Consider the following 27,298-nt stretch of genomic DNA (forward strand, 5'->3'; position numbering starts at 1 on the left):
ATTTTTTTTAAATGTATTTATTTATTTTATTTTATTTATTTTTGGCTACATTGGGTCTTTGTTGCTGTGCACGGGCTTTCTCTAGTTGTGGCGAGCAGGGGCTACTCTTCGTTGCAGTGTGTGGGCTTCTCATTGTGGTGGCTTCTCTTGTTGCAGAGCATGGGCTCTTGGCATGAGGGCTTCAGTAGTTGTGGCTTGTGGGCTCTAGAGCGCAGGCTCAGTAGTTGTGGCACACGGGCTTAGTTGCTCCACGGCATGTGGGATCTTCCCAGACCAGGGCTCGAACCCGTGTCCCCGCATTGGCAGGCAGATTCTTAACCACTGCGCCCCCAGGGAAGCCCTGGACTGTATTTTGGAAGAGAATTATCTTATCCAAAGGTCAGTAAGTTCTGTAAAGGGCCAGATAGTAAATATTTTAGACATTGAGGGCTATATGTTCTCTTTCCCAGCTATCAGCTTTGCCCTTGTAGCACAAGGGAAGCAATAGACAGTATGTTATCAAATGACCTTTTCTGTTTTCCAATAAAACTTAATTTATAAAAAATGGATTTGACCAAAGGGCAGTAGTTTTCTGACTCCTGATTTTATTAATAAAGCTCTTGAGTTTACATCCTGAAGTGCCTTCTCTAGGTAGAGAGATGAGTGTCAGCAAAATAGGCCTGTAATGCTAGTTTGAATTGTTGTAAATAGTTTGTATCCCTATTACTAGAGAATAAAGTCTGAGATGGGGAAAAAAGGGAATTGACATTCAAGAAGCAGACAGAAGCCCTATCAGAAAGGACTTCAGATGCTTTTAGCAAATTTAGGGTTGACTCTTCAGACAGTGGAGACACAGGAGGAGAGAGAGACTCTGATTTGTATCTCTGCCTATCTTTCTCTATTTCTATTTTGATTGATTCATTGTTAAATAATACATCTATTCAGAGTTTAGGTGAGGGAAGTAGCACTCCTAGCAAAAGTTCTGTAGAGAAAAGTGTTTAAACTATATGCCACCTGCTTTTATGTTTTTAGATTTTTATATATGGTATCCAGGACTTAAATTTCCAGAAAGAGTATGTGCTCAATATTTTATTAAGAAGGTAGGTTTCAGGATAGGACAGTTTGGCTACATGTTTTATTAGTTAAGTTTTAGCAGTGGTTTACTCTTTCTTTTTCCTAACAATCTTCTACTTCTCATGTGAAAGGCATTTGATTGATCTGTAGGATCATATTATGTTGCTTAAATACCTCATTATTTAAGATATGGTCGATATTAAAAGATAATCTAACCTTTTGATATTCTTACTGTACAGTGATAAGTAGAATATAAATAAAATCTTCTTTCTTTAAAATTTTAGATTTCATTTTCTGAAGGCCAGGCACTGTCTACAATTACTCTGACTGTTCTTGCTGATGACCTACCAGAGTTGTCAGAGATTGTGATTGTAACACTCATCCGTATTATCACAGAAGGGGTTGAGGACCCATCAAAAGGTGCTACTGTTGATCAGAAAAGAAACAAGTCTGTGATAACCACTCTGCCCAATGACTTGCCCTATGGCTTGGTGGGCTGGCATGCTGAGTCTCTCTTCGTTAGAGTAGCAGAGCCTAAAGGTAAATCCTGTTAAATATTTTTCAGGTTCTAGTAAGTTTTATTGGATGACTTAATTCTAATATTTACTAGGGATGTAAGTTTCTTTTTACATGATATTTTTCAGTTTGACAGGTCATACTCAATCCTTTTTTACTTTTTGTTTGTCTTTATTAAATTTCCTGATCATGTCATTACACAGTGATATGGCTATATGAAATACTTTTACTTTTTGAGACATTACTGTCATAATAGAAATAATAATATTTTAGTAAATCATTGTAGTAGAAGTGTTTGGTTTTTATTTTACTTTCTCTTTTTCATTTTTGATATATCTGTTCTCTTTCCTCACTCAGATTTCTCTGCTATAGATTTTCAATAGTTACAGAAAACAATGAGCAGCACAGAGAAATGCATGTGGTACTCGAGGTGTTAATTATTAAACCCAAAGCAGTAATTAGAATAATATTTTTTCCGTGAAGCGTAAGTGATCAGTGCCTCTTTTCCTGTTTCCTTTGAGCTTAGTGTTGACATCTTTGTCTAAATGACTATTCTTATCAGCTGTAGAATAAATAGATTTTTATAGATAAAGGTCATTTGACTTATTTGAATAAAAGGTTATATATAATATATATGTATTAAGAATATGTGAAGGCTCTAAAATTTTCAGATAGGAACATGGACATCTTTCAAGGACCTTTTATTTAAATAGTTGATGGAAAAAAATGACATGTAATGATGCATCTAGGTCTTTATATATCTGTATATATCGGAATAGAAAGAACAATCTTAAAATAAAATGATCTATTCATTTATCCATTCAACAATCATTTTTGAAGCACCTAGTAAGTACCAGAAATTGTGCTATGTGTTCTGGAAACAAAGACATGGTATTTGATCATTAGAAATTCACAGACTGGCAGGGAAATTGACAGGCATTTTTTTCATTTATATAGCAAATTAAATTTTAAAAATCTAAGAAATGAAATAAAAAATACGTGCTGGGAAATACTTTGAACTTTGTGATAGCCACCTTTACTGTAAGAACGAAATTGCTCTTCTTCTAATGATTAGTTATTAAATGATGACTCTGTGTGCTTAATTTTTCATTTTCAAAGAATCTTCCTAGCATTTGTAATTAGCCCCTCTGCTCAACCAGCAGGTATGCACTTTCCTAAGATTTTCAGCAGTTTCTGTTAAAGTGCATGACATGTGCAACATAGGAGAGTGAATTAGAGTACCAGAAGTGAGGGTTTAGAACTGGGATATAATGCTAACAGCGTGTGGTGATTCTCAGCACAACTTTGGAGACAAGGTGGATAAAACACTAAATACTCCTTGGGAGTATACATTGTCTTTGTTTTACCTCTCTTTTTTACCTGTCTGAAAGGGGTAGTGCAGAGCATTCTATCCTAAGTGCTTGGAATAGCATCAACAGCAAATAGAAAAGCTTACTTACTTAAGGCATGTCTGTCTCACAGAGAACATCACCACTCTTCAGTTACAAATTGTTCGAAATAAAGGACTACTTGGAGACATAGCCATTCAGTTGGTAGCTAAACCCAATTTCTTACTGCACGTCAGTAATCAAGCCACTGAGAATGAAGATTATGTGCTACAAGAAACAATGATAATAATGAAAGAAAACATAAAAGAAACTTATGTCAAAGTTGCCATTTTGCCGGTGAGTCTAAGGCTGCAATGAATGTGATGTAAAATAAAGGAAAATACTCTTGAAGATAAAAATGTGATGCTCTTAAAGGTAAAATCTTTAAAAAGGGTACTTTTTAAATATAAAGATACAAGTACTCTAATGCCCCACCCACACTAATATTTAATAATGAATGACTATTTAATAACTGAAAGATAAAATAACAAGTGTATTAATTGTTTATTTTTGAACTGGAATATTGTTTGAATGAACTTTGAAGCATTGAATCTGGATTGATTATGTGTCTGGTTGTATCCTCTATTCTGTTGCTTTGTTAGTTGTTTTCAACTAATGATTGAATGAATAAAATACCCAAGTCAATATGGTTATTTTTATTATTGGTTTTATAGGACAATGTTTTCATTCCATGATACAATGACTTGAATTAAGATTAGTCTTCAGATGGGGTTTAGATCTGGATTTAGTGCTCTCGCTCTCTTTGTCTCCTTTGTCTAAAGAGAACGTGTATATACGTCTGTAGTGATGCCCAAGAAACTGAAATTTGTTAACAGAATTATCACTAATATATAATTAAATATTGTATTTATATATTATAGTCCTACATATAATATTAATTATTATCATATCCTATTAAATGAATATAATATTGTATAATAATATTAGTGTTATTAATAGTGGTATTAGTGGTATTAGGTAATAGTGGCTTCTGGAGAGGACATTCTGGAAAGATGTAAGGGATGGGGCAGAGCGGAGGTTTCCTTTCCTTTTCACTAGGTATTCTTTCTATCTTTTGAAATTTTTTATTACCTATTGAAAAATAAGGTAACAATTTTTAAAAAGTTAATTAAAATATAAGATTATAATTAGATTTACAAGTCCAGAGCTTTCACTTTTTAAGATGTATGTAGCATTTACCAGTTTCTCCTAAATTGAGGGAATGTTATATATGTAAAACATATTCAGTAGAATGTGGTCAAAATTGTAGGATAGATACTTTAAAAAAATTATTTTACTTGCTCATGAGTATGTGGCTTCCATTGAAACACCACCGATAAGCTTGAATATCCCCTAAGATTCTGAAGTTGTCAGTGGGCATGTACTAAAATATAAAAAGGAATCTTTTTTTATATGTGTGGTAGAGCTGCCCATGCCTGTGGACAGTCATTCTTTACTGAAAAATATTGTCTTTCCAATGCAAATTCAATATATTTAAAAAAATAAAACACCATCTCTCTCCCCTCCCCCTGTTCCTTACCCCCAGGATGATGCCGCCGAGCTGGAGGAAGGGTTTATTGTCAACATCACTGAGGTGTACCTGGTGAACTCTCACTTCTCTGCAGGACAGCCAAGTGTGCGGAGGCCTGGGATGGAAATAGTTGAGATAATGATTGAAGAAAATGATGATCCCAGAGGAATTTTTAAGTTTCATGTTACCAGAGTGAGAGGAACTTTCACATATTTATAGTAATAACAAAAGCTTGTACCTGCTGATTTGGCCAGTGTCATTTATTTTCTGAAAAATAATTGACTTTTCTTGTAGGTATTAATAAATACCCGTCTTAAAGTTTTTCTTATAGACTAATTCTTAGTTCTCTTTGAGCTAGAACAAAGGATTAAGCAAGTTTATTTACATTACATTTAAATGTAAGAGTTCTGAAGACCGAATATGCATACTTATAGTCAACTATTGATTTCTACTTTGAAGAGTGAAGTATAAGAACTAGTAGTACAAATAATAAATTTAGAAAGTGATGACTTATATGAGTTACTTTTGTCTTGCATTTTAACTTATATTCTTTATTTAAAGGATGTTGGTGGAGTTATTACTGCCTATGAGGTACCTCCACCCCTGAACATTCTTCAAGTTCCTGTAATCCGGCTGGCTGGAAGCTTTGGGGCAGTAACTGTTTATTGGAAAGCAACACTGGACAGTGCTGGCCTGGAAGACTTTAAGCCATCTCACGGGATTCTTGAATTTGCAGATAGACAAGTATGCTAGTTATGGACATATTAACATTTTTTGGTTGTACTTGAAACATTTTATAGGCATCCACCAAATGAATGTGTAGTAGTGATTGCTGAATGTATTAAATTCTAAATTTCCATGTCAAGCCAACAGAGATATCATTAGTTAATGTATAATTTTTTAATGGACAGGGGAAGAGAATATAAATAGGCAAGAATCTTACCCTCTCTGAAATTCCCCACCTTACTCTATTTTAAATAGAAGTTATAAAATGATAATAACTGGCTTGGAAGTGCCTAAGAATGTATAAAATACTGCCTGATGAACTAGACTATTCCTATGAACTTCAGGTTCTTTTATTCTATTTATTTCTTAATGATTATAAATATAAAATTTTTTTAGGATTTGCAGTAAAAGTGTATGCATTTATTACTAAAGACATTTATTATTATGTACATTTATTATTACCCAAAGATTTTTTTTTACAATTAAAAAACACTAAAATGATAGAAAAGGAACAAAGTAGTTAAAACTGGAAAAAATTGAAAAACAGTATTCTAGATTTGGGCCAACCAATCTTAAAAATTATAAAATATTCCTTAAAAATTGTAAGCTTGTGAACTGGGCATTTTGCAATATGTAAGAATAAGGTGTTTTGATAAATTTTTAAATCAGTAAGTGGAAAAAGCATGTGAACAACCATGAAAATGTTAGTAACTTCAAATAGCAGCATCTATTTACATGCAGTCTGATTTTGCCTGCACAGATTTGCACAGTGGGCATCAACTTATTAGTTGCCGTTAGGGGGATAGTAATTACTGCTAAAAGATAAGCATACAGATCTAGATTTTCCTACACATATAGGGCTTTTGTTAATATTTGAAATCATGAGATTTTAACAAATTTAAGACTTTAAAACATTTCCTACTAAAAGGAGGGGAAATGCAGATTTTCATGTTAAAAGTAGAAACAAATAAATTGATTTTTCATTGAAGTAACCTTCCAACTTTATATTATCAGGACTTTATTCTTTTCATGAAGTTAAAGTCCCATCACTTAGCAGCACCCTTAGGACCATCATTATTCTTAAATTTAACATCCTGTAGGGAAAGTATTCTGTGTTCTACAGTACTGATTTGAGGTGCATTTTGACAAGCTTATATTTTAGCATTTGATTTTGTTCAGGTTTCTCTTTCTCTGAATGTGACGTCCAGATTTCTCACTTTTCTCTGTTACTATATTAAAGGTGGATTTAGGTAGGAAAACTTCATTTTTTGATAAATGTCTGTGTCATTTCCCTTTGGGATACAGAAAAATATTTTAAATATGGACATAGAACTGGGATATTTTTATGACTAATAGTGAAATCACAAGCTGGACCAAAGTTTTCCTCATTTATAAGTTATAAAAACTTTTAACATAGATCCAGACAGATGAATGAACTCCTGATCACAAAGTTCTAAAAACGTGAAATTTGGGTTTTCTTCCTGCCTGTCTTTTTCCCTACATTACAAGAACAGTAATTTGAAACCAAAGGGGTTTATTCTAGTTACAGAAGACAGTAATAATTTATATGGTACCATTTTATATCAGGTCGTATTAATGCTAAGTATACTAAAATTTATGTTTGTGCAATGGTTATTAGAGCCTGCATGACATTTTAAATATTTTTCTTCAAGAATAAGCCTTCATTGGTTTTTTGAATCTGTAAATTATCCTATATTTTATTACATATATAATTTCCTTTATCTTGGAAACAATAGACTGAAAAGTTTTGACTTTGAAATTCTATAAATATATGACTTTTTTTTTTTAATTTTTAAATTTTTATAGAAAATTTTTGGCCGCACTGCACGGCTTCTGGGATCTTGGTTCCCTGACCAAGGATTGAACCCAGGCCCTCGGCAGTGAGAGCGCAGAGTCCTAACCACTGGACTGCCAGGGAATTCCCTGACTTTAAAATAGTATTAGGAACACCACAGGCAAAAATTCCTGCTTTTTTCTTTGGTACCATGTTTCTAAGTTTCAACTAAAAAGTTAAAATGTATGCGATCAAAAATTGCTATTACATTTTACCCTCTCTGCCTCTCTCCCTCCCTTTTTCCTTCTCTCCCTCCCTCTTTTCCTTCTTTCCTTCTTTTCTTTTATAGGTTATTGCAGTGATAGAAATCACCATAATTGATGATGCTGAATTTGAACTCGTGGAGATATTCAATATTTCCTTAATCAGGGTGGCTGGAGGTGGCAGACTTGGAGAAGATGTTGTGGTAACTGTTGTTATTCCACAGAATGATTCTCCATTTGGAGTGTTTGGATTTGAAGAAAAGACTGTAAGTGAAATGTATCAGGAAAGGGGGTGCCTTCCCCTAGGCTAATTTTTCGTGTAATTTATAGTAGAAAGGTCTTTTTCTTTTTTTTAAAAAAACTCTGCATTAGTCTTTACTTGCAGTTCTTTTCTCAAGACTCTTTTGAGTTGGCTGTTGAATTAGGGGCCAATTTGCTAACCTGTGCACACAGTTTGATAGTAGTGAGAGCTCTTAACATCAGGCAGTTACAAAGGGGTGTAATAGACTACGAGGTACTTTTTGTCTATACATGCTGTTCTGTACCGGCTCTGCTACCAGGCTGCCATCCTGGTTACGAGGCAAGATTCTGTCATGCTCCGGTTTTACACCCCAGGAATGGATTTAGCCGAGGAGGGATTTATATTCCCCACCTTTCAGGCCCTCTATCTTGATTTATATTGAACAAAACATTACAGTCACCCCAGCTCCTGTGTTTCTCTGTGTTTCTTCTCTCTCTCCCCTCTTACTTCTCATTGGCTGCCTACTTCTAAGACCTGCAAGAGTGAGCCTAATTATTATTGGTTCAACCCCTGAGAGAGAAAAAGAAGCTTTGGCTAGTACAAAATTATCTTTCTACCTTAACTATACAATGAAGTGTTATAAACTGTATCATAATTATTATGACATAATGATTATATCATCATCATTATGACTTTACCTTTCAAAGGAAATTTCAAGATGAAATAATCATACAAATATTTAGATAATTTCGATAGACACAGCAACTTTTCTGGCTCCTTTGTCACCATTCCCTTTATTTAATCACTTATAGGTAATCAGTAATTCACCATAGATCATTTTAAATAATAGCAAATTATTCTAATGCCTATTGTCTTTACTGTTCAGTGGATGCAAGGCTAGACCTGCAACTTGCCTATCAGGGCTGGGCTTCCTAGATGCTCCAAAATTTAGATAAACCCTAATAATTGCCTAATTATTTGACCATTGAAATTTCAACTTCATAAGAAAATGGAAACTATAAAAGGAACAGAACCCTTCTACTGCTGTAGCCTGTTTGAGACTCTTTTTCTTCCTTGAGAAAGGAATGAGCAGAAACAAGTGTTTGTAAAGAGTGGTAGATTCACAAAAGTAGCTGTGAATGTTTTCTAGGCAACCTAAAAAGTCTGGAAAATACAATATGTATAAAGAAAAGAGTAAAAGTACCCATAATATTATTGCTCTAAGATAGATATCACTAGTATTTTGTCATATTTCCATCCAGGCCTTCTTTGCATATATGCAGAGAAATATTTTAATATATACGAGTATGAAATTTATTTTTAGAAAATGTATTAAATGTACTAAAAATGTATTCTCTATTACCTTCTGAGGTTAGATAAAAGGTTCAGGGTTTAAGTAGTCCAACCTCCAACTGATGAAATGTTATAATAATGTTTTTGCTTTTAACTTTGTCACACTTTTGGACTTAGCCATTGGATGGTATATTTACAGGTTTCTCTCACCTTTTGAGAAAATGAAAGAGTTATGCTACTATTCGTAAATAATTTCTGTTTATTCATTCTATCTTAACTACTGTCGTAAACCTTACCGCAATAACTTAGTGCATCCTTGATCTGGGAACTACTGTCTTATTGTAATAGCCTCAGATTTCCAACTTGTCTTATAGTCTAAAAGTAAGATTTAAGGTACCCAAACCCTTGTTGTGAGGAGTGAGTTGATACGTGTAAAGCACATATAATTGGGCTTTACCCTCAATAGGTATCAATTGCTGTTTTAATTGTTGATAATATTAGTAGTAGCTTGTGGCTCAGCCCTTTGTGGCTACTTTCCTTGTATCCTATCTTTCTTATAGCCAATAGCTCTTGATAACTTGGAGTTTATCTTTTAACCTGTATCTAAGATACACAATATTGTGCGCATAGTGAACATTCTGGTAGCATTATTTGGTGAGACAGATTATATTCAGAACTGAAGAACACTGAGAAAGGATTATTGGTATTAATCTGTCAAAATTGATAAGCTTCTCACAGGGCAATGTGCTGAGTATACCAAAACACTGGGAATCACAGAGACTCCTGGAAATATGCTTGTGAAACTGAATCTAGAATATTATTATCTATGGAAACGAAAAGGGCTTATATACGCAGTTTGTTTAAAATGGATTTTTTTTCTTTCTCACTTTGCTTTTTTCTTACTTGATATTTCTGCTGTCTGAGGAGTGCTTTGAACAGCACTGCGTGTGGAGTCAAAACATCTGAACTAAATCCCAGGCTCCTTTTCTCCAAATACATGTATATCTGTGCTCCTCAGCTTTCTTAGAGTTTTTTGTGAGGCTTAAATAAGATAAAGTATGTGCAAGGACTGACACATAATAGAACCTCAGCAAATATCAGTTGGCCCCAAATCCCTACTCTTGGCACCAATGCAAAATCTCATGAAAAAAGAACCCAACAAGATTGAATTATACACTCGTTAAGTGTCTTTCTTGAAAATGGAAAGCATTGTGTTATATTTTTGTATTTACATAACAAGTGCATAGTATAGGCTCAGTTTGGACTTTGCTTCACAGAGTCAATATGTGTAATTCATATTAGGTCTGTATTATGTGGGGAGCCTGACTGCCATAAAAAGAACCCCCAAAATCTCAGTTCCTTAATATAATAAGAGTTTATTTCTTCTTTATGCAGAAGTCCTACATCAGTGTTCCTAGTTGGAGTCTTATGGACACCTCTTCTCCAGCTGGCATCTCAGGCACCAGGGTCTCTCCATCTGTGACTCAGTCCTCCTCTAGTCATCCAGCAAATGGAGGAAGAGGGAATGTGGAAGATTGTGTGGGAAGTCGATGGTCAGACTATGATTAGCATACGTCACTTCTGCCTGTATTCTTTTGGCCAGAATTCAGTCACAAGCTCCACCTAATTGCAGAAGGGGCTAGGAAATGCCAAGTAGCTGAGTGTCGTCCAGGGAAAAAAGGGAATGGGATTTGGTGAAACATTTTTTTCCTGCCACATGATTGTAACATGCTGTGATTAGAGTTCTAAATTCAAAAATTGCAGTCATTGAGAAGAGAAATGAGATTCTGTTTGTTCTTCCTGCTGCTTTTTGCTCTTTTTTTTTTTTTTTTTTTAACTTTACTGGATTTTCTTTTTTTCAGGTAATGGTTGATGAATCCCTTCTGTCTGATGACCCTGATTCGTATGTGACATTGACAGTTGTCCGGTCCCCAGGAGGAAAAGGAGCCATCCGACTTCAGTGGACCATAGATGAGATGGCTAAAGATGATCTCAGTCCTTTGAATGGGACACTTCATTTTGATGAGGTATAATCGTCATCAGGACTCCTGTAGTTTTTCTCTAACTTGTCTTTGTTTGATTTTCTGAATGTTTTGAAATCATATGCACCGTGGAGAAAAATCACAGACACACACACACACACACACACACACACACACACACACACACACGCACACACACGCACACACACACAACCCCCACCCCAAGATGTCTGAAATTTAATTCAGACACTACCTACATCCCACCCTTAAACTGCTCTTTTCTTGACATATCCTACCCTGATTGAGGGCAAAACCAGTCAACCAAGCCAGACATCTGGGTGTCATCCCCATCTCTACCCATTCTGTAACTCTTGCATATATTTGACAACTGAGTTTAGTCAGTTTTCCCTTTTAAATACCCTTTCTGTTCCTCCTACTCTGTCATGGCTGTGACAATCCGTGCCTCCATCATCTTTCCTTGGATGGTCTTTTAACTGATATTCCCACTCCAAGTCTTTTCCCTTTTCTGTCCAGTATCCGTGCCACTGAGTAGGGTTATTTTTCTATAAGGAAGATCTCGTTAGGCCACCCCCTGCTTAAAATGATCCAGTGGCGGCGTCTTACCCACAGAACGTCAGGCTCTGAAATGTGGAACACAGAGCCTCTCGGAGGGAATCCTGGCTGTACCTTCCTCCCAGTTAATCTGAGCACAGAGTTTCACTGTGAATGCAGTGTAACCAGAACCAAGGAGCATTTATCTATCAACCTCTGAACTCTTTTTCCCTGGAAGGAGGGATGGACAGATGGAAGAGAATTGACAGGCTGATTCTTAAATCCATATGGAAATGCAAAAGACCAAGAATAGTCTCAGAAACTCACAAAGAAGAATGGAGGGTGCCCTTCCCTAACTAAACTTAAGATAATATGTAGCACAGGTAAATGTGACAGTATGATATTGGCTCTGGGATAGACAAATAGACCAAAGAGAAGAAACTGGAGAGTCCAGATTTATCAGTCTTTTATGGTTTTTGCTTTCATGTTTGCATAAATCTTTCCTAAATTAGTAAAAACTAAAGCAAAAGGAAATTAGTTAAAAACCAGAAAAACAGTAGAACTGATGAATAAGTTTTTTAAAAAGCAACAAAAAATAACCTCACAAAATAAGAACAAGCAAGAAAGAACCATTAAAAGGGAAAGTATAAAATTTTAAGAGATTACTTTGTACGTATCTAGACAAATGAACATCTATATGAAATTGACTCTAATAGGTAAATAGTAGTTATAGAAAGTCTAAGCAGATGAATTTCCATAAACGAAATAGAATTTAAAAAATTAAATACGAGAGTAGAAGGTCCCCAAGGTGGATTTCTAAAAGAAATTTGACCAGATGATCCCAATGAAACATGGTCAATCTATTTTTTTTTTTGAGTCTATTGACCTTTTATCAGAGCTTTCAACACCAAACAACACAAAAGCAAATACTTTTTTTTCATTCAGTTTTCTAATAGGTGATGAATAAATTAATCGGTGATGCCCTCTGGCAATCCATTTGCCACTTAGATATTCTTCCACCATTTTTGAGGTGTTGGTTACTCTAATGGAATTAAAGATCTCAAGCCAGATGGCACAGTTATTTCATCCACTCATTTCTTAGGTTCTGATATGCGATAGCTCAAGAAACATCTCGGTTGCGTGCCCTAAACCTCTATAAACTACTCATTTGGCATGAGAAGAATTTAGAAATTACTTTGAAATTTCTTTAAAGATTTTCCATAGTAATAATGAGCAGTCATTTCCCAGTCTACATCTACTTCCCAGATGATTAGAAAGATTTTCTGGTGTTGAGCAGGATATCCGTACCAAAATGGCAAATAGTCTGATCTTTTACCCCAGGGAATAAGGCCATCCTTGTTCAGAGTACTGCATCAGGAGGGGTGAGTTTATGGGTCACCCTGGACTTGACCCTCTCCATCTTGTTCTTTGCTTGCCAACCTGGTGCGTTCCATGTACCTCTGCATAATAGCTTTATTGTTCTTGTATACTCAGCTACTGGCATATCTATGTCTCCATTCTAACAAATGGCTTTGTAGCTAAGCACATAGTTCAGAGCCGCTAATTGACAATGTGAAGAGAGTAAAAGGGATGGGAGTGATTCATTGCATCCCAGGAATTATAGATTTTCCATGAGTGCATTTAATAAGGTCTGAGGCAGGAAGTATACATTTTCCTAGCAACTCTTATAAAATTTTTAAGAAGTACAGTTACTGTAAAATAGAAAAAAAGGACTCTTACGAAGAGAGGACAGCTTGAGTGAAGAGATTAGAATAATGCTTTTAATAATAAAAATCTCAAAGAAAAGATGCGATTGCGGAACTAAGATGTACATAAGAAGCAATAAACAGCAGAATTCAAACTGTAGAAAATTAATCGGTGGTGCATAGGACAAATTCGAGTTTTTTTTATCAGCATACGGAGGAGGCGGTAAAGATAAAAGTGATTTCTGTCACGGTTATGTCTCGAAGTATTAAGCTGGTTGTCTTCTATATATTTGCTTTTCCTATTCTTTCTCTTCCAGCCTACACTGAAAACTTAGCACATGTTCCAAGAAATTACTGAGCTAAGTTTAAGCCAAGAGAGGGAAGGAATAATAGTGAAAATGCTTGAGATCAACACCTATGGAAGGAATGGGAAGGAAGCAGGAGTGGGTAGAGGGCAAGGAGTAAAAATGGGTAGTAGAAAGATAACCTTTATAAGTATTAAACCTGTGACATTCATCTATTTACATCATGCTGTGACCATTTAATTCTAAGTGATCGAACTTTCAATGGTTGAAAATTTTCAGGAAATTTAAAAGTTGTGTTAACATTTCCCCCCTTTTTCCTATTACGAACCTTAATCGGATTTATGCTCAGAGCTAATTTTTACATAGTAATTCTCTCTAGCAGAAACCCATAATTCCAGGGCACAGAAAGGACACACTGTAAAAAATGCTTATGCACATAAATGTTATTCTGCTAATGAGAACATTTGAAACTCAACTTTGGTCAATCTGGAAAATGTGTTATTCCTCCTCATTTGATGTAGACTGAGTCCCAGAAGACCATTGTGTTGCACACACTTCAAGATGCCATGTTGGAGGAGGACAGGAGTTTCACCATTCAGCTGGTACCAGTTGATGAGGTAGAAATATCTCCAATAAAAGGTAAGAGAAGTCGACATTTTTGGAAATTAAAAAGTAGATTTTTAGAAAAACGTAACCAGATAATCAATAGTTACAAAGATAGGTAGTATTTGTTTTTATAATTCCTAAAACGTTTTCTAAATCATAAAGATGTTATTTCCTACTTGTATAACAGCTAAAGACTTTTTAAAGCTAAAATTACCATACCCATTGTTGGTAAGGTCATACGCCAAAGACTTCATACTACTTAGCTGTGTGATTTTTAAAAAGATAAAGATGTTTGTTTTAGCAGTGTTTATAAAGTAAAATAGGAAAGCTTCTTAAATGATCCTACAGTAGGAGACTGGTTAAATGTAACAGAATACTATGCAACTATTCAAAAAATGTGGCAGAAAAAGCCTTACTTACATTAAAATTAAGAACACTTCATTACATGGATAATTGTTACATTAATAAAATAGGCTTTGTAACAACATGTTCATTGTAATCCCCTTTTTGTCATGTGCATGTCATAAACATGTTTGGAATTATTTGAAATGTTGATAGTGGTTTTTGATTACCTATATTTTCTACACCTACTTACAATGATCACATGTTACTTTTGTAATAAAATGTTATTTTAAAACTTAGCATCTTATTATGTCTCTTTCAGCCTATCTATTGCCTATTTTGATAAGAAAGTAATTACTTAGATTTTGACATTTCAGAAACAGGCATCATAATTCTCACTTGCCTATGGTCCATGTGAAAATTTGTTTCTTAGGTCTGGAGAGAAAGGATTACTGGAGCTAAGATGGTTTCATTATAGTACAAACAGTAATAACCGTAAAAAATGGCCCAGCAACTTTGATATGAAAGCTTAGTTACTGTTGCATGTCCTTTTTTGCCATCAAGAACTTCATCCTATGCAAGGGTTCGTGGTCAAAGAAGCAGAATTCCGTGGCTAAGGAAATTTGCAGAATTGTAGAGAGTATTGTGTACTGTCACCTATGATATCACATAGGGTAGTTATTCCTTTTGCATTTATATCTAGAGTACTTCCAGCAAGCATTTGAGGGATTCATATCTTTGCATTATATTCTTCCATAAGTTTTAAGTCAGCTCAGTTGTCTACATCGTGTTAAACGTCAGGGTTGATATTATATAGACTAATTAGACGCAAAAACAAGAATATAACAGTGGATCAAGGTAAATCATTTGTTAATATAAAAAATTCATAATATATTTCTAACTGTGACATACTTGCACTTGACAAACCACTCTTGATCCCATTAATCCATTGCCAAAGAAACTGATAGTATAGTAATCCAATCCTTTGTTTCATTAAACTCTAATGTGTGCTTCTGGAAACAATTTTATTTAAGTTACTGCTAAATTATGATATGAATACTCAAATTACTTGATATGGTTTTTATTTCCATTTTAGTAGGAATACTTGACACATTTTATAAACACTTACAAGCAAATGGTAGAGTCAGAAAATTAAAAATAAAAAAGGGCCCCCAAGAATTCTAGCTTTTGCTACATAGCTAATAGATACAGCCACATAGCCAATTTCAGTGAGCTACAAAATGGTTACTGTAGAAGTGGATTAATGCACATGGTAGAAGAGTACTTACTTATCATGGGAGTGATAGTGGAAGTACTGCGCACTTTATCCCTTTCATTAAAATGTGATCTTGGGCAAGTCATTTGCCTTAGTGTCTTCAATGCCTCTCTGTGCTTAAATATCTGCGCTGGTAAAATGAGGATAATATTAGTACCTAACTTATATGATTGTCATGAGGATTAACTCACAAGATTAGTATATGTAAAGCCCTTAGAACATTGCCAGGCATGTACTAAGTGAATCCATGTGTTTTCTACATAAGTGGTATATCATCTTCAACTCAGGTAGCGCATCAATAATCATTCGAGGAGATAAGGGAGTGTCAGGAGAAGTTGGGATAGCTCCATCATCTAGGCACGTCCTCATTGGGGAACCCTCAGCAAAATATAATGGTACTGCTATCATCAGGTAAGGGTTTCCTAATTTTTGTTTGCCTATGTTAGGGTTTTGAAGTTTTATTTAAATAATTAGCATTATTAATTAAATACATTGTTCTCAATACAGACATATTCTTCAGGCATTGTCTTTTTATATATTTGTAAAATCCTGTGGAGAGTAGAACATATTTTTGATAAAAACTGAAGGTATGTTTTGAGTTATCTTGACGTTAGATCATGAGAAGTTTTTTTTTTTCAACAACTTTATTGGAGTATAATTGCTTTACGATGGTATGTTAGTTTCTGCTGTATAACAAAGTGAATCAACTTTACATATACATACATCCCCATATCTCCTCCCTCTTGTGTCTCCCTCCCACCCTCCCCATCCCACCCCTCTAGGTGGACACAAAGCACCGAGCTGATCTCCCTGTGCTATGTGGCTGCTTCCTACTAGCTATCTACTTTACATTTGGTAGTGTATATATGTCCATGCCACTCTCACACGTTGTTCCAGCTTACCCTTCCTCCTCCCCATGTCCTCAAGTCCATTCTCTATGTCTGCGTCTTTATTCCTGTCCTACCCCTAGGTTCTTCAGAACCATTTTTTTTTTTTTTTAGATTCCATATATATATGTGTTAGCGTATGGTATTTGTTTTTCTCTTTCTGACTTACTTCACTCTGCATGACAGTCTCTAGGTGCATCCACCTCACTACAAATAACTCAATTTTGTTTCTTATTATGGCTGAGTAATATTCCATTGTATATATGTGCCACATCTTCTTTATCCATACGTCTGTCGATGGACACTTAGGTTGCTTCCATGTCCTGGCTATTGTAAATAGAGCTGCAATGAACATTGTGGTGCACGACTCTTTTTGAAGTATGGTTTTCTCAGGGTACATGCCCAGTAGTGGGATTGCTGGGTCGTATGGTAGTTCTATTTTTAGTTTTTTAAGGAATTTCCATACTGTTCTCCATAGTGGCTGTATCAATTTACGTTCCCACCAACAGTGCAAGAGGGTTCCCTATTCTCCACACCCTCTCCAGCATTTATTGTTTGTAGATTTTTTGATGTTGGCCATTCTGACCAGTGTGAGATGATACCTCATTGTCGTTTTGATTTGCATTTCTCTAAGGATTAGTGATGTTGAGCATCCTTTCATGTGTTTGTTGGCAATCTGTATATCTTCTTTGGAGAAACGTCTATTTAGGTCTTCTGCCCATTTTTGGATTGGGTTGTTTGTTTTTTTGATATAGAGCTGCATGAGCTACTAGTATATTTTGGAGATTAATCGTTTGTCCATTGCTTCGTTTGCAAATATTTTCTCCCATTCTGAGGGTTGTCTTTTCGTCTAGTTTATGGTTTCCTTTGCTGTGCAAAAGCTTTTAAGTTTCATTAGGTCCCATTTGTTTATTTTGTTTTTATTTCCATTTCTAGGAGGTGGGTCAAAAAGGATCTTGCTGTGATTTATGTCATGCAGTGTTCTGCCTGTGTTTTCCTCTAAGGGTTTTATAGTATCTGGCCTTACATTTAGGTCTTTAATCCATTTTGAGTTTATTTTTTTGTATGGTGCTAGGGAGTGTTCTAATTTCATTCTTTACATGTAGCTGTCCAATTTTCCCAGCACCACTTATTGAAGAGGCTGTCTTTTCTCCACTGTATATTCTTGCCTCCTTTATCAAAAATAAGGTGACCGTATGTGTGTGGTTTTATCTCTGGGCTTTCTATCCTGTACCATCGATCTATATTTCTGTTTTTGTGGCAGTACCATACTCTCTTGATTAGTGTAGCTTTGTAGTATAGTCTGAAGTCCGGGAGCCTGATTCCTCCAGCTCTGTTTTCTTTCACAAGATTGCTTTGGCTATTCGGGGTCTTTTGTGTTTCCATATCAATTCTAAGGTTTTATGTTCTACTTCTGTAAAAAATGCCATTGGTAATTTGGTAGGGATTGCATTGAATCTGTAGATTGCTTTGAGTAGTGTAGTTATTTTTGCAATTGTTGCTTCTTCCAATCCAAGAACATGGTATATCTCTCCATCTGTTTATATCATCTTTAATTTCTTTCATCAGTGTTTTATAGTTTTCTGCATACAGGTCTTTTGTCTCCCTTGGTAGGTTTATTCCTAAGTATTTTATTCTTTTTGATGCAGTGGTGAATGAGAGTGCTTCCTTAATTTCTCTTTCAGATTTTTCATCATTAGTGTATAGGAATGCAAGAGATTTCTGTGCATTAATTTTGTGTCCTGCAACTTTACCAAATTCATTGATTAGCTCTAGTAGTTTTCTGGCGGCATCTTTAGGATTCTCTATGTATACTATCATGTTGTCTGCAAACAGTGACTGTTTTACTTCTTCTTTTCCACTTTGTATTCCTTTTATTTCTTTTTCTTCTCTGATTGCCGTGGCTAGGACTTCCAAAACTATGTTGAATAATAATGGTGAGAGTGGACATCCTTGTCTTGTTCCTGATCTTAGAGGAAATGGTTTCAGTTTTTCACCATTGAGAATGATGCTTGCTGTGGGTTTGTCGTATATGGCCTTTATTATGTTGTGGTAGGTTCCCTCTATGCCCACTTTCTGGAGACTTTTTATCATAACTGGGTGTTGAATTTTGTCAGAAGCTTTTTCTGCATCTATTGAGATGGTCATATGGTTTTTATTCTTCATTTGTTAATATGGTGTATCACATTGATTGGTTTGCATGTATTGAAGAATCCTTGCATCCCTGGGATAAATCCCACTTGATCATGGTGTATGATCCTTTTAATGTGTTGTTGGATTCTGTTTGCTAGTATTTCGTTGAGGATTTTTGCATCTATATTCATCAGTGATATTGGTGTGCAATTTTCTTTTTTTGTAGTATCTTTGTCTGGTTTTGGTATCAGGGTGATGGTGGCCTCATAGAAGGAGTTTGGGAGTGTTCCTTCCTCTGCAATTTTTTGGAAGAATTTGAGAAGGATGAGTGTTAGCTCTTCTCTAAATATTTGATAGAATTCACCTGTGAAGCCATCTGGTCCTGGACTTCTGTTTATTGGAAGATTTTTAATCACAGTTTCAATTTCATTATTTGTGATTGGTCTGTTCATATTTTCTATTTCTTCCTGGTTCAGTCTTAGAAGGTTATACCTTTCTAAGAATTTGTCCATTTCTTCCAGGTTGTCCATTTTATTGGCATAGAGTTGCTAGTAGTAGTCTCTTAGAATGCTTTGTATTTCTGTGGTGTCTGTTATAACTTCTCCTTTTTCATTTCTAATTTTATTGATTTGAGTCCTCTTCCTCTTTTTCTTGATGAGTCTGGCTAATGGTTTATCAATTTTGTTTATCTTCTCAAAGGACCAGCTTTTAGTTTTATTGATCTTTGCTATTGTTTTCTTTGTTTCTATTTCATTTATTTTTGCTCTGATCTTTATGATTTCTTTCCTTCTACTAACTTTGGGTTTCGTTTGTTCTTCTTTCTCTAATTCCTTTAGGTGTAAGGTTAGATTGTTTAGTTGAAATTTTCTTGTTTCTTGAGGTAGGCTTGCCTTGCTGTAAACTTCCCTCTTAGAACTGCTTTTGCTGCATCCCACAGGTTTTGGATCGTCGTGTTTTCATTGTCATTTGTCTCTAGGTATTTTTTGATTTCCTCTTTGATTTCTTCAGTGATCTCTTGGCTATTTAGTAACATATTGTTTAGCCTCCATGTGTTTGTGTTTTTTACGTTTTTTTCCCCTGTAATTCATTTCTAATCTCATAGCGTTGTGGTCAGAAAAGATGCTGGCTATGATTTCATTTTTCTTAAATTTACTGAGGCTTGATTTGTGACCCAAGATGTGATCTATCCTGGAGAATGTTCCATGTACACTTGAGAAGAAAGTGTAATCTGCTGTTTTTGGATGGAATGTCCTATAAATATCAATTGAGTACATCTTGTTTAATATATCATTTAAAGCTTGTGTTTCCTTATTTATTTTCATTTTGGATGATCTGTCCATTGGTGAGAGTGGGATGTTAAAGTCCCCTACTATGATTGTGTTACTGTCGATTTCCCCTTTTATGGCTGTTAGCATTTGCCTTATGTATTGAGGTGCTCCTATGTTGGGTGCATGAATATTTACAGTTGTTATATCTTCTTCTTGGTTTGGTCCCTTGATCATTATTTAGTGTCCTTCTTTGTTTCTTGTAATAGTCTTTGTTTTAAAGTCTGTTTTGTCTGATACGAGAATTGCTACTCCAGCTTTCTTTTGATTTCCATTTGCATGGAATATCTTTTTCCATCCCCTCACTTTCAGTCTGTATGTGTTCCTAGGTCTGAAGTGGGTGTCTTGTAGACAGCATACATATGGGTATTGTTTTTGTATCCATTCAGCCAGTCTATGTCTTTTGGTTGGAGCACTTAATCCTTTTACATTTAAGGCAGTTATCAATATGTATGTTCCAAATACCATTTTCTTAATTGTTTTTGGTTTTTTATTGTAAGTCTTTTCCTTCTCTTGTGTTTCCTGCCTAGAGAAGTTCCTTTGCATTTGTCATAGACCTGGTTTGGTGGTGCTTAATTGTCTTAGCTTTTGCTTATCTGTAAAGGTTTTAATTTCTCTGTCGAATCTGAATGAGTTCCTTGCTGGGTAGAGTAATCTTGGTTGTAGGTTTTTCCCTTTCATCACTTTAAATATGTCCTGCCACTCCCTTCTGGCATGCAGAGTGTCTGCTGAAAGATCCGCTGCTAACCTTATGGGGATTCCATTGTGTGTTAATTGTTGCTTTTCCCTTGCTGCTTTTTATATTTTTTCTTTGTATTTAATTTTTGATAGTTTGATTAATATGTGTCTTGGCGTGTTTCTTCTTGGATTTATCCTGTATGGGACTCTCTGCGCTTACTGGACTTGATTGACTATTTCCTTCCTCATATTAGGGAAGTTTTCAACTATAATCTCTTCAAATATTTCTCAGTCCCTTTTTTTTTCTTTTCTTCTTCTGGGACCCCTAGAATTCAAATGTTGGTGCATTTAATGTTGTCCCAGAGGTCTCTGAGACTGTTCTCAATTATTTTCAATCCTATTCTTTATTCTGCTCTGCGGTAGTTATTTCCACTATGTAGAATGTTCTTCTGCCTCAGTTATTCTGCTATTGATTCCTTCTAGTGTATTTTTAATTTCAGTTATTGTGTTGTTCATCACTGATTGTTCTTCAGTTCTTCTAAGTCTTTGTTAAACATTTCTTATATCTTCTCGATCCATGCCTCCATTCTAATTCTGATTCCTTCTAGAGAATTTTTAATTTGATTTACTGTGTTGTTCATCATTGTTTGTTTGCTCTTTAGTTCTTCTAGGTCCTTGTTAAACATTTCTTGTATTTTCTCCATTCTATTTCCAAGATTTTGGATCATCTTTACTGTCATTACTCTGAATTCTTTTTCAGGTCGACTGCCTATTTCCTGTTCATTTGTTTGGTCTGGTGGGTTTTTACCTTGCTCCTTCATCTGCTGTGTGTTTCTCTGTCTTTTCATTTTGCTTAACTTACTGTGTTTGGGGTCTCCTTTTCGCAGGCTGCAGGTTCGTAGTTCCTGTTGTTTTTGGTATCTGTCCCCAGTGGCTAAGGTTGGTTCAGTGGGTTGTGTAGGCTTCCTGGTGGAGGGGGCTGGTGCCTGTGTTCTGGTGGATGAGCCTGGATCTTGTCTTTCTGGTGGGCAGGACCGCGTCTGATGGTGTGTTTTGGGGTGTCTGTGACCTTATTATGATTTTAGGCAGCCTCTCTGCTAATGGGTGGTTGTGTTTCTGTCTTGCTAGTTGTTTGGCGTAGGGTGTCCAGCACTGTAGCTTGCTGGTCGATGAGTGGAGCTGGGTCTTAACGTTGAGATGGAGATCTCTGGGAGAGCTTTCACTGTTTGATATTACGTGAGGTTGGGAGGTCTCTGGTGGACCAGTGTCCTGAACTCAGCTCTGCCACCTCAGAGGCTCCGGCCTGACACTGAGCCAGAGCACCAAGACCCTGTCAGCCACACAGCTTTTTAAAAAATGCTACTTTAAGGTCCCTGCACCTCTTTCTTTGTGGAATGGGAGTGTGGACCTTCTGCCTTCTGCCTTGGACCTGCTAGTGTTGGAGGGTCTCCTGCAGAGGCGGGGGTAGCTGTGGCTCACCGTGGGGACAAGGACACTTGCAGCAGTAGTTCTGGGTAGTACTCCTTGGTGTGAGCCCTCCCAGAGTCCACCATTATCCCCACCAAAGAGCCGGGTAGGCCATGAGAAGGTTTCTGACTGTTTTTTAGATTATTTGCACAAGCCCATGCCAAGGAGAGCACACTGAGTAACATCAAGAGATCTATGCTTTCAGCCCTGTTCTGTCACTAGCCATGTAAAATAGGAGTTACTTCATCTCTGTAAGCTTGTGTGCCTTAGCTACAGAATCATTCCTTAAAAAATCATCTGGATCAAAGATTTTATGATTCTGATTGTTCTAAAATTAGGACCTATTATTTAACTAGGGTGGTATGATCATAGGCAATTTTGTTTATCATAAATTTTCTCATGAGGAGTGAGATAGCAGTTATCAATAAAGTAGCTGAATTTGTGTTAAAACTTTATCTTTTTGGTAGTTTTTTCATTAGCATTGCATGTGTGAAGTGTTTACTGTCCTTTATTCGTATTTTGTATCTTGTGTAGTAAGTGAAAAGTCCATATGTACTTTTTTTTTATTCCTTTAAACCTTCTACTTTTAGTGTTCAGCTTTTCCTAGTATTCTTGTCAAGCAGATTTACGCAAGCTCAGTATTTTGGGTGTTACTGTCTTGGAATTAAAAGACTTTTTTTGCTTTGCAAAAAGATAGGGTTATTGAAATTCATAATATTCTTGAAATAATTGAAAATTGTTTATTGTTGAAGGATAGAGCAAATATTTAGGAAAAGCTCCTTCAATAAAAATGAAATATACATTTGTGTGTTGTTGTAGCCTCGTTCGTGGCCCAGTGATTTCTGGGGAGGTCACAGTGTACTGGAGGATATTCCCTCCTTCCATGGGGGAATTTGCTGAAACTTCAGGAAAACTAACAATGCGAGATGGACAGTCTGCGGCAATTGTAGTGTTACAGGTATCAGTATTACTGATTGCTGTTATGCCCTTTGCTGTGTGTGTGTGTGTGGTTGGGGGGTGGGGTGGTGGGAGGTGGTCAGTATCACAGAGTTCGTTGTTTTGCTTATATGATAGATATTTTTCTTTAAATGTTCAGATTCTGCTGCTCATGGCTCTTTCTGTCCTTCTCTAGGCTTTGAATGATGACATTCCTGAGGAAAAGTGTTTCTATGAGTTTCAGCTCACTGGAGTCAGCGACGGGGCGGTACGGCGTGAATCCAGCAGCACAGCCAACATCACAGTGGTGGCTAGTGACTTTCCCTATGGACAATTCGCCTTTTCACAAGAGCAACTTCGGGTGTCAGAGGAAGTGCAAAAGGTGGAGCGTGAAATGCTTAAAATCTTAAATATCATTTTTATTTTTTATATCGTGAGTGATCTTTAAAATGTGTTTCTTTGTTCATATTCCAAAGTGTTCACAAACTGATTAATGTGTTCCTGATATCATTTTAACGTAGAATTTATATACTTGATAAATTTACATGTAACTTCAACCTAATCCTGGTAAATAGAATTAGAGACACTCAGAATTAAGTCTTGCCTGATAGAGTACTCATCCAAAATAAAAAACTGCTTCTTGCATAGGTTAACCTCACAGTCGTCCGTTCGGGTGGCTCTTTTGGCCCCGTGAGGCTCTGGTTTGAGGCTGTGAGTGGGACCGCCGAGGCCGGCGTGGATTTCATCCCTCCACCAAGGCAGCTCCTCTTTGAAGCGAGGGAGACGGTGAAAAGCGTGCACATTGAAATCCTTGATGACGGCCTTCCTGAAGGCCCTGAGGAATTTTCCCTAGTGATTACAAAGGTGGAACTCCTGGGAAGGTAAAGTAAAAGAGAAAAATAGGAAAAAGGAAACAAAACAGAGAGAAAGGATGAGTGAAAGCTAGGTTGTGCAGGGATGAATACTGAACTGACTGTAGAACAGTCTTTCCCTGCTTTGTCTCACATTTATGTGACACTAGACCAGGACAGTGGTGGCAAAGACTGTTAATTATACAATGTTCTAAAATAAAATTTTTTCCTGAAAGTTGAAAGTATGTGTTTCTGTTGTGTGAAGTCACTGTGGGCAGCAGGGGAATCAAACATGGTGTGGGCTTGTAGTAATTTGGTGAGGAAACAGAGGGGCCGTTCTCTAGGTCAGGTCAGCTGGCGGGGCCGATTTTGGTTCCCCCATCTGTGTCTCTACACCAGGGAACAGGCTAGACTGAGAGATTTCTTTCCTTGATGTCTCTGAAGGCTGTACAATATTGTCTTCTTTGTGATGAATGAGGTAGATGTTTGCCCAATGGCATTTTTAAAGCAGGGGAGAAAATTTGAGTAAAAGATGGTTGGTAGTTAATGCACCATGTTTTCGTTGAAGATCAAGAGTTAACCATATTGAGGCCCTCTCATTCTCTGATTTAGTGCAGCGACTTGATTAACAAGGGTGGGAAACACATGTTGCATGATGAAATAGATGGAATACGTACAGGTTAAGTGGCTCAAGAAGCACCTCTGCACCTATGGCTTACGTACAACCTTCAACTGGAATAATGTTTGCACTTAGATAGGTCCTAAAGGAAGTTTACTTGTGCATGCAATGAAAATGCTTTTGCATTTGTGATATTAATGCAAAGCTTTAAAGCTTTTTTTAACTAAAATATTTCACTGAATGACTGAGGCAGAGTGTATATCATTCCCCCGGGAAAAATTACTGTGGCCTCACTAACACTTCAACTCTTAAATTTCCCAGGTATGATTCTGTGTCTGATGATGGGAATGAATGTGTACTTGTATTAAATGTATTAAAACTTGAGATGGTCACTGACTATTTTAAGTGAGTGAAGTTTGGTAAATGTGGCACATTATGTGTGAGATTATATCTGTGTTTTTGACTAAGTGGGGCTTGAAGCATTTGTCCTCGCTGCCCTTTAAAAAAGGCAATTCCTACTTAAGCTTAATTCTGAGGAAACAAGTTTTTCTTCCAGATAAATTTCTAGGCTTCCTTTGATCTGAAAAGGAGAGTAGTATAAACCCAATTTGCCTAGTTGCTAGAAAATTTACTGCCTTGATATTCAGTTACGGTAAGCAGCTAAACCATGATCCATCTCAGACTACTGATAACGGTTTCTCTTATCATTTAATATTTTAACCCCCAGTTTTCTAATTTTGTCTTGTATGTAATCTAATTAATGAGCGTTCAACCTTTCCAAACTAGGTAGGTCAAAAATACTAGGTAAATAGAATTTGGGAATTGAAGGAAGGACTAAAATGGTTTAGTGCCATCTTTTTTGGTGGCTTCAGGAATTAAAGCGATGTAAAACCCGGGAAGTCAAAACTTTTCTTTGATGGGAGTAATAGCAATCTTTAAAAGAGACTTTCTCAGCAGAAATATATTGCTAGACAAGTAAACTACCATCTATATGAAAGAATAGAGGCATTGATTTAATTGATATTCACAGAAACTGGAATATTTTCTTGAATCTTGATGGTTTAGCTTAATATTTCTTTAGTGGCATGACACTCATTATATCCTTAAAGTAACTCTCTCTTCCATTAAAAAATAAAATAAAATAAAGTAACCCTCTCAACGTAAGACTGTAGATCTCAAGCCCAGCTGGTTTCCATCTTTGAGTGCACTACAATTTAATGTACATTCCCTTCCGTGACCCATTACTGTAGTATGTGTTCAGCAGTACATTCCTAGCCCCAGAGGTTCATTTTCCAACTTCTTCCCAATTTCCTAATAGTTTTATTATCTTCCTATTGCCTAAGTTTAATAACTTTATATTAGTTTTGGTTTTATGCAGGCAGTGATAATTGGGAGCAGCACAGAAATATATTTCAAACATCATTTCAGAAAATAAAAGTATTTTCGTGTTGGGATCTTTAAAAGGATGAAAAAGCTTAATAGGACTAAATTATAGGAGCTAATAGGACCCTTCTTCAATTCATGCTAAGCAATTATACTCAGTTTATTTTATTTATTTTTTATGACTCTGATAGAGGGTATGATTTTACCATCCAAGAAAATGGACTTCAGGTGGATCAACCTCCTGAAATAGGAGACATCTCCATTGTCCGAATCATCATAATGAAAAATGATAACGCAGAGGGAATCATTGAATTTGACCCAAGGTATACTGCCTTTGAAGGTAGGTTCAGTAACGTTACTTATAAATTTACCACCAATTTCTGAATTAGAGTACCTCAGCCCGACATTGTCAGTTTGAATTGCCGTATGCAAATTTTCCTGGTTTGGGGTGTGTGCATGCGTGTGTGCGTGCGTGTGTGTGTGTACACATATATACACCTTTGTATGTATTTATATATGCCTTTATATATATTTATGTATTTATTTTAAAAATATATTTTGAGTTACCTTTGGGCAGTCTTGAATCTCACTTTTGTATGGCAAAGTGGAATGGTTGGGAATAAGGCGTTTAGAGAAATTATGTTTAACTTTAAGATTGTTGAAATGTTTGTATTTTGAACACTTTTATGAATATATTTCTAATTTATGTAATGCTTAATTTCCTTTGTGATTAGAAATCAGTGAATATTCACTTTCTAATGAATAATCACCTTTGAAATATTTTACTGGACCACAGGTGCAGGTAGTATCTGGACTCCTAGTCATGCTTTCTTGAAACAGTTCCTAATAGCAGCTTGCCTTATCTTGCCAATTCTCCCCTCTTGTAGAAGCAGAATGCAGAATATATGGTTATATTTCCTCCTGGTAGAAGGAGGTGGCTGCTTTTCTGATTTTATTCAAAAGCAGAATATGAATATACCTTTCAAAATAAACATGTTATCTTCTTGTTGCAATTAATTTATTGGCTTCATTGCCTCCGTCAAATTCTTTCGTTATCTAGCCATTTTTAAAGTTCATCAGAAATCACTTTAGGAGTTGATTTGTATTGACTTCATGGGTAAAGTCATGGAAAACATCACCATTTTGTGAACTTCAGTCTACAGCGAGTAAAAAAAGGCTGCATTTTTACACCAACAGAAAAATGGGACTTGGATCTTTTTTGTTCACTGATTTCTGTTTGATTCACTATCGTTGGGGATATTTGGGACAATACATTTATAATTACAATGTAAGTTCAGTACTATTTAGCCCTGGCTAATGTTAACTCTATTAAATGATATTTTAATATACCTATGTTAGCATAGCTGAAGAAGAAATAAAATGTGAATAGAATTTTTAAGTTGAAATCAAGCACTGAGGATACATTTTCAGATTTACAAGTAGA

General features: G+C 36.0%; 1 protein-coding gene across 1 annotated transcript in view; it reads left to right on the forward strand.

Moving 5' to 3' along the window:
- ADGRV1 (adhesion G protein-coupled receptor V1) overlaps nucleotides 1–27,298 on the forward strand; it is a 530,561-nt gene that overhangs the window by 140,619 nt on the left and 362,644 nt on the right. Inside the window, 12 exon segments of the mRNA XM_036847274.1 lie at nucleotides 1,338–1,593; nucleotides 3,052–3,254; nucleotides 4,504–4,680; nucleotides 5,050–5,232; nucleotides 7,359–7,538; nucleotides 10,669–10,833; nucleotides 13,873–13,990; nucleotides 15,863–15,986; nucleotides 22,885–23,023; nucleotides 23,198–23,383; nucleotides 23,650–23,882; nucleotides 26,046–26,194. Of these exon segments, the coding sequence (XP_036703169.1) occupies nucleotides 1,338–1,593; nucleotides 3,052–3,254; nucleotides 4,504–4,680; nucleotides 5,050–5,232; nucleotides 7,359–7,538; nucleotides 10,669–10,833; nucleotides 13,873–13,990; nucleotides 15,863–15,986; nucleotides 22,885–23,023; nucleotides 23,198–23,383; nucleotides 23,650–23,882; nucleotides 26,046–26,194 (2,113 nt within the window).

Source organism: Balaenoptera musculus, chromosome 3 (genome assembly GCF_009873245.2).
Source record: "Balaenoptera musculus isolate JJ_BM4_2016_0621 chromosome 3, mBalMus1.pri.v3, whole genome shotgun sequence".
Taxonomy (NCBI): domain Eukaryota; kingdom Metazoa; phylum Chordata; class Mammalia; order Artiodactyla; family Balaenopteridae; genus Balaenoptera; species Balaenoptera musculus.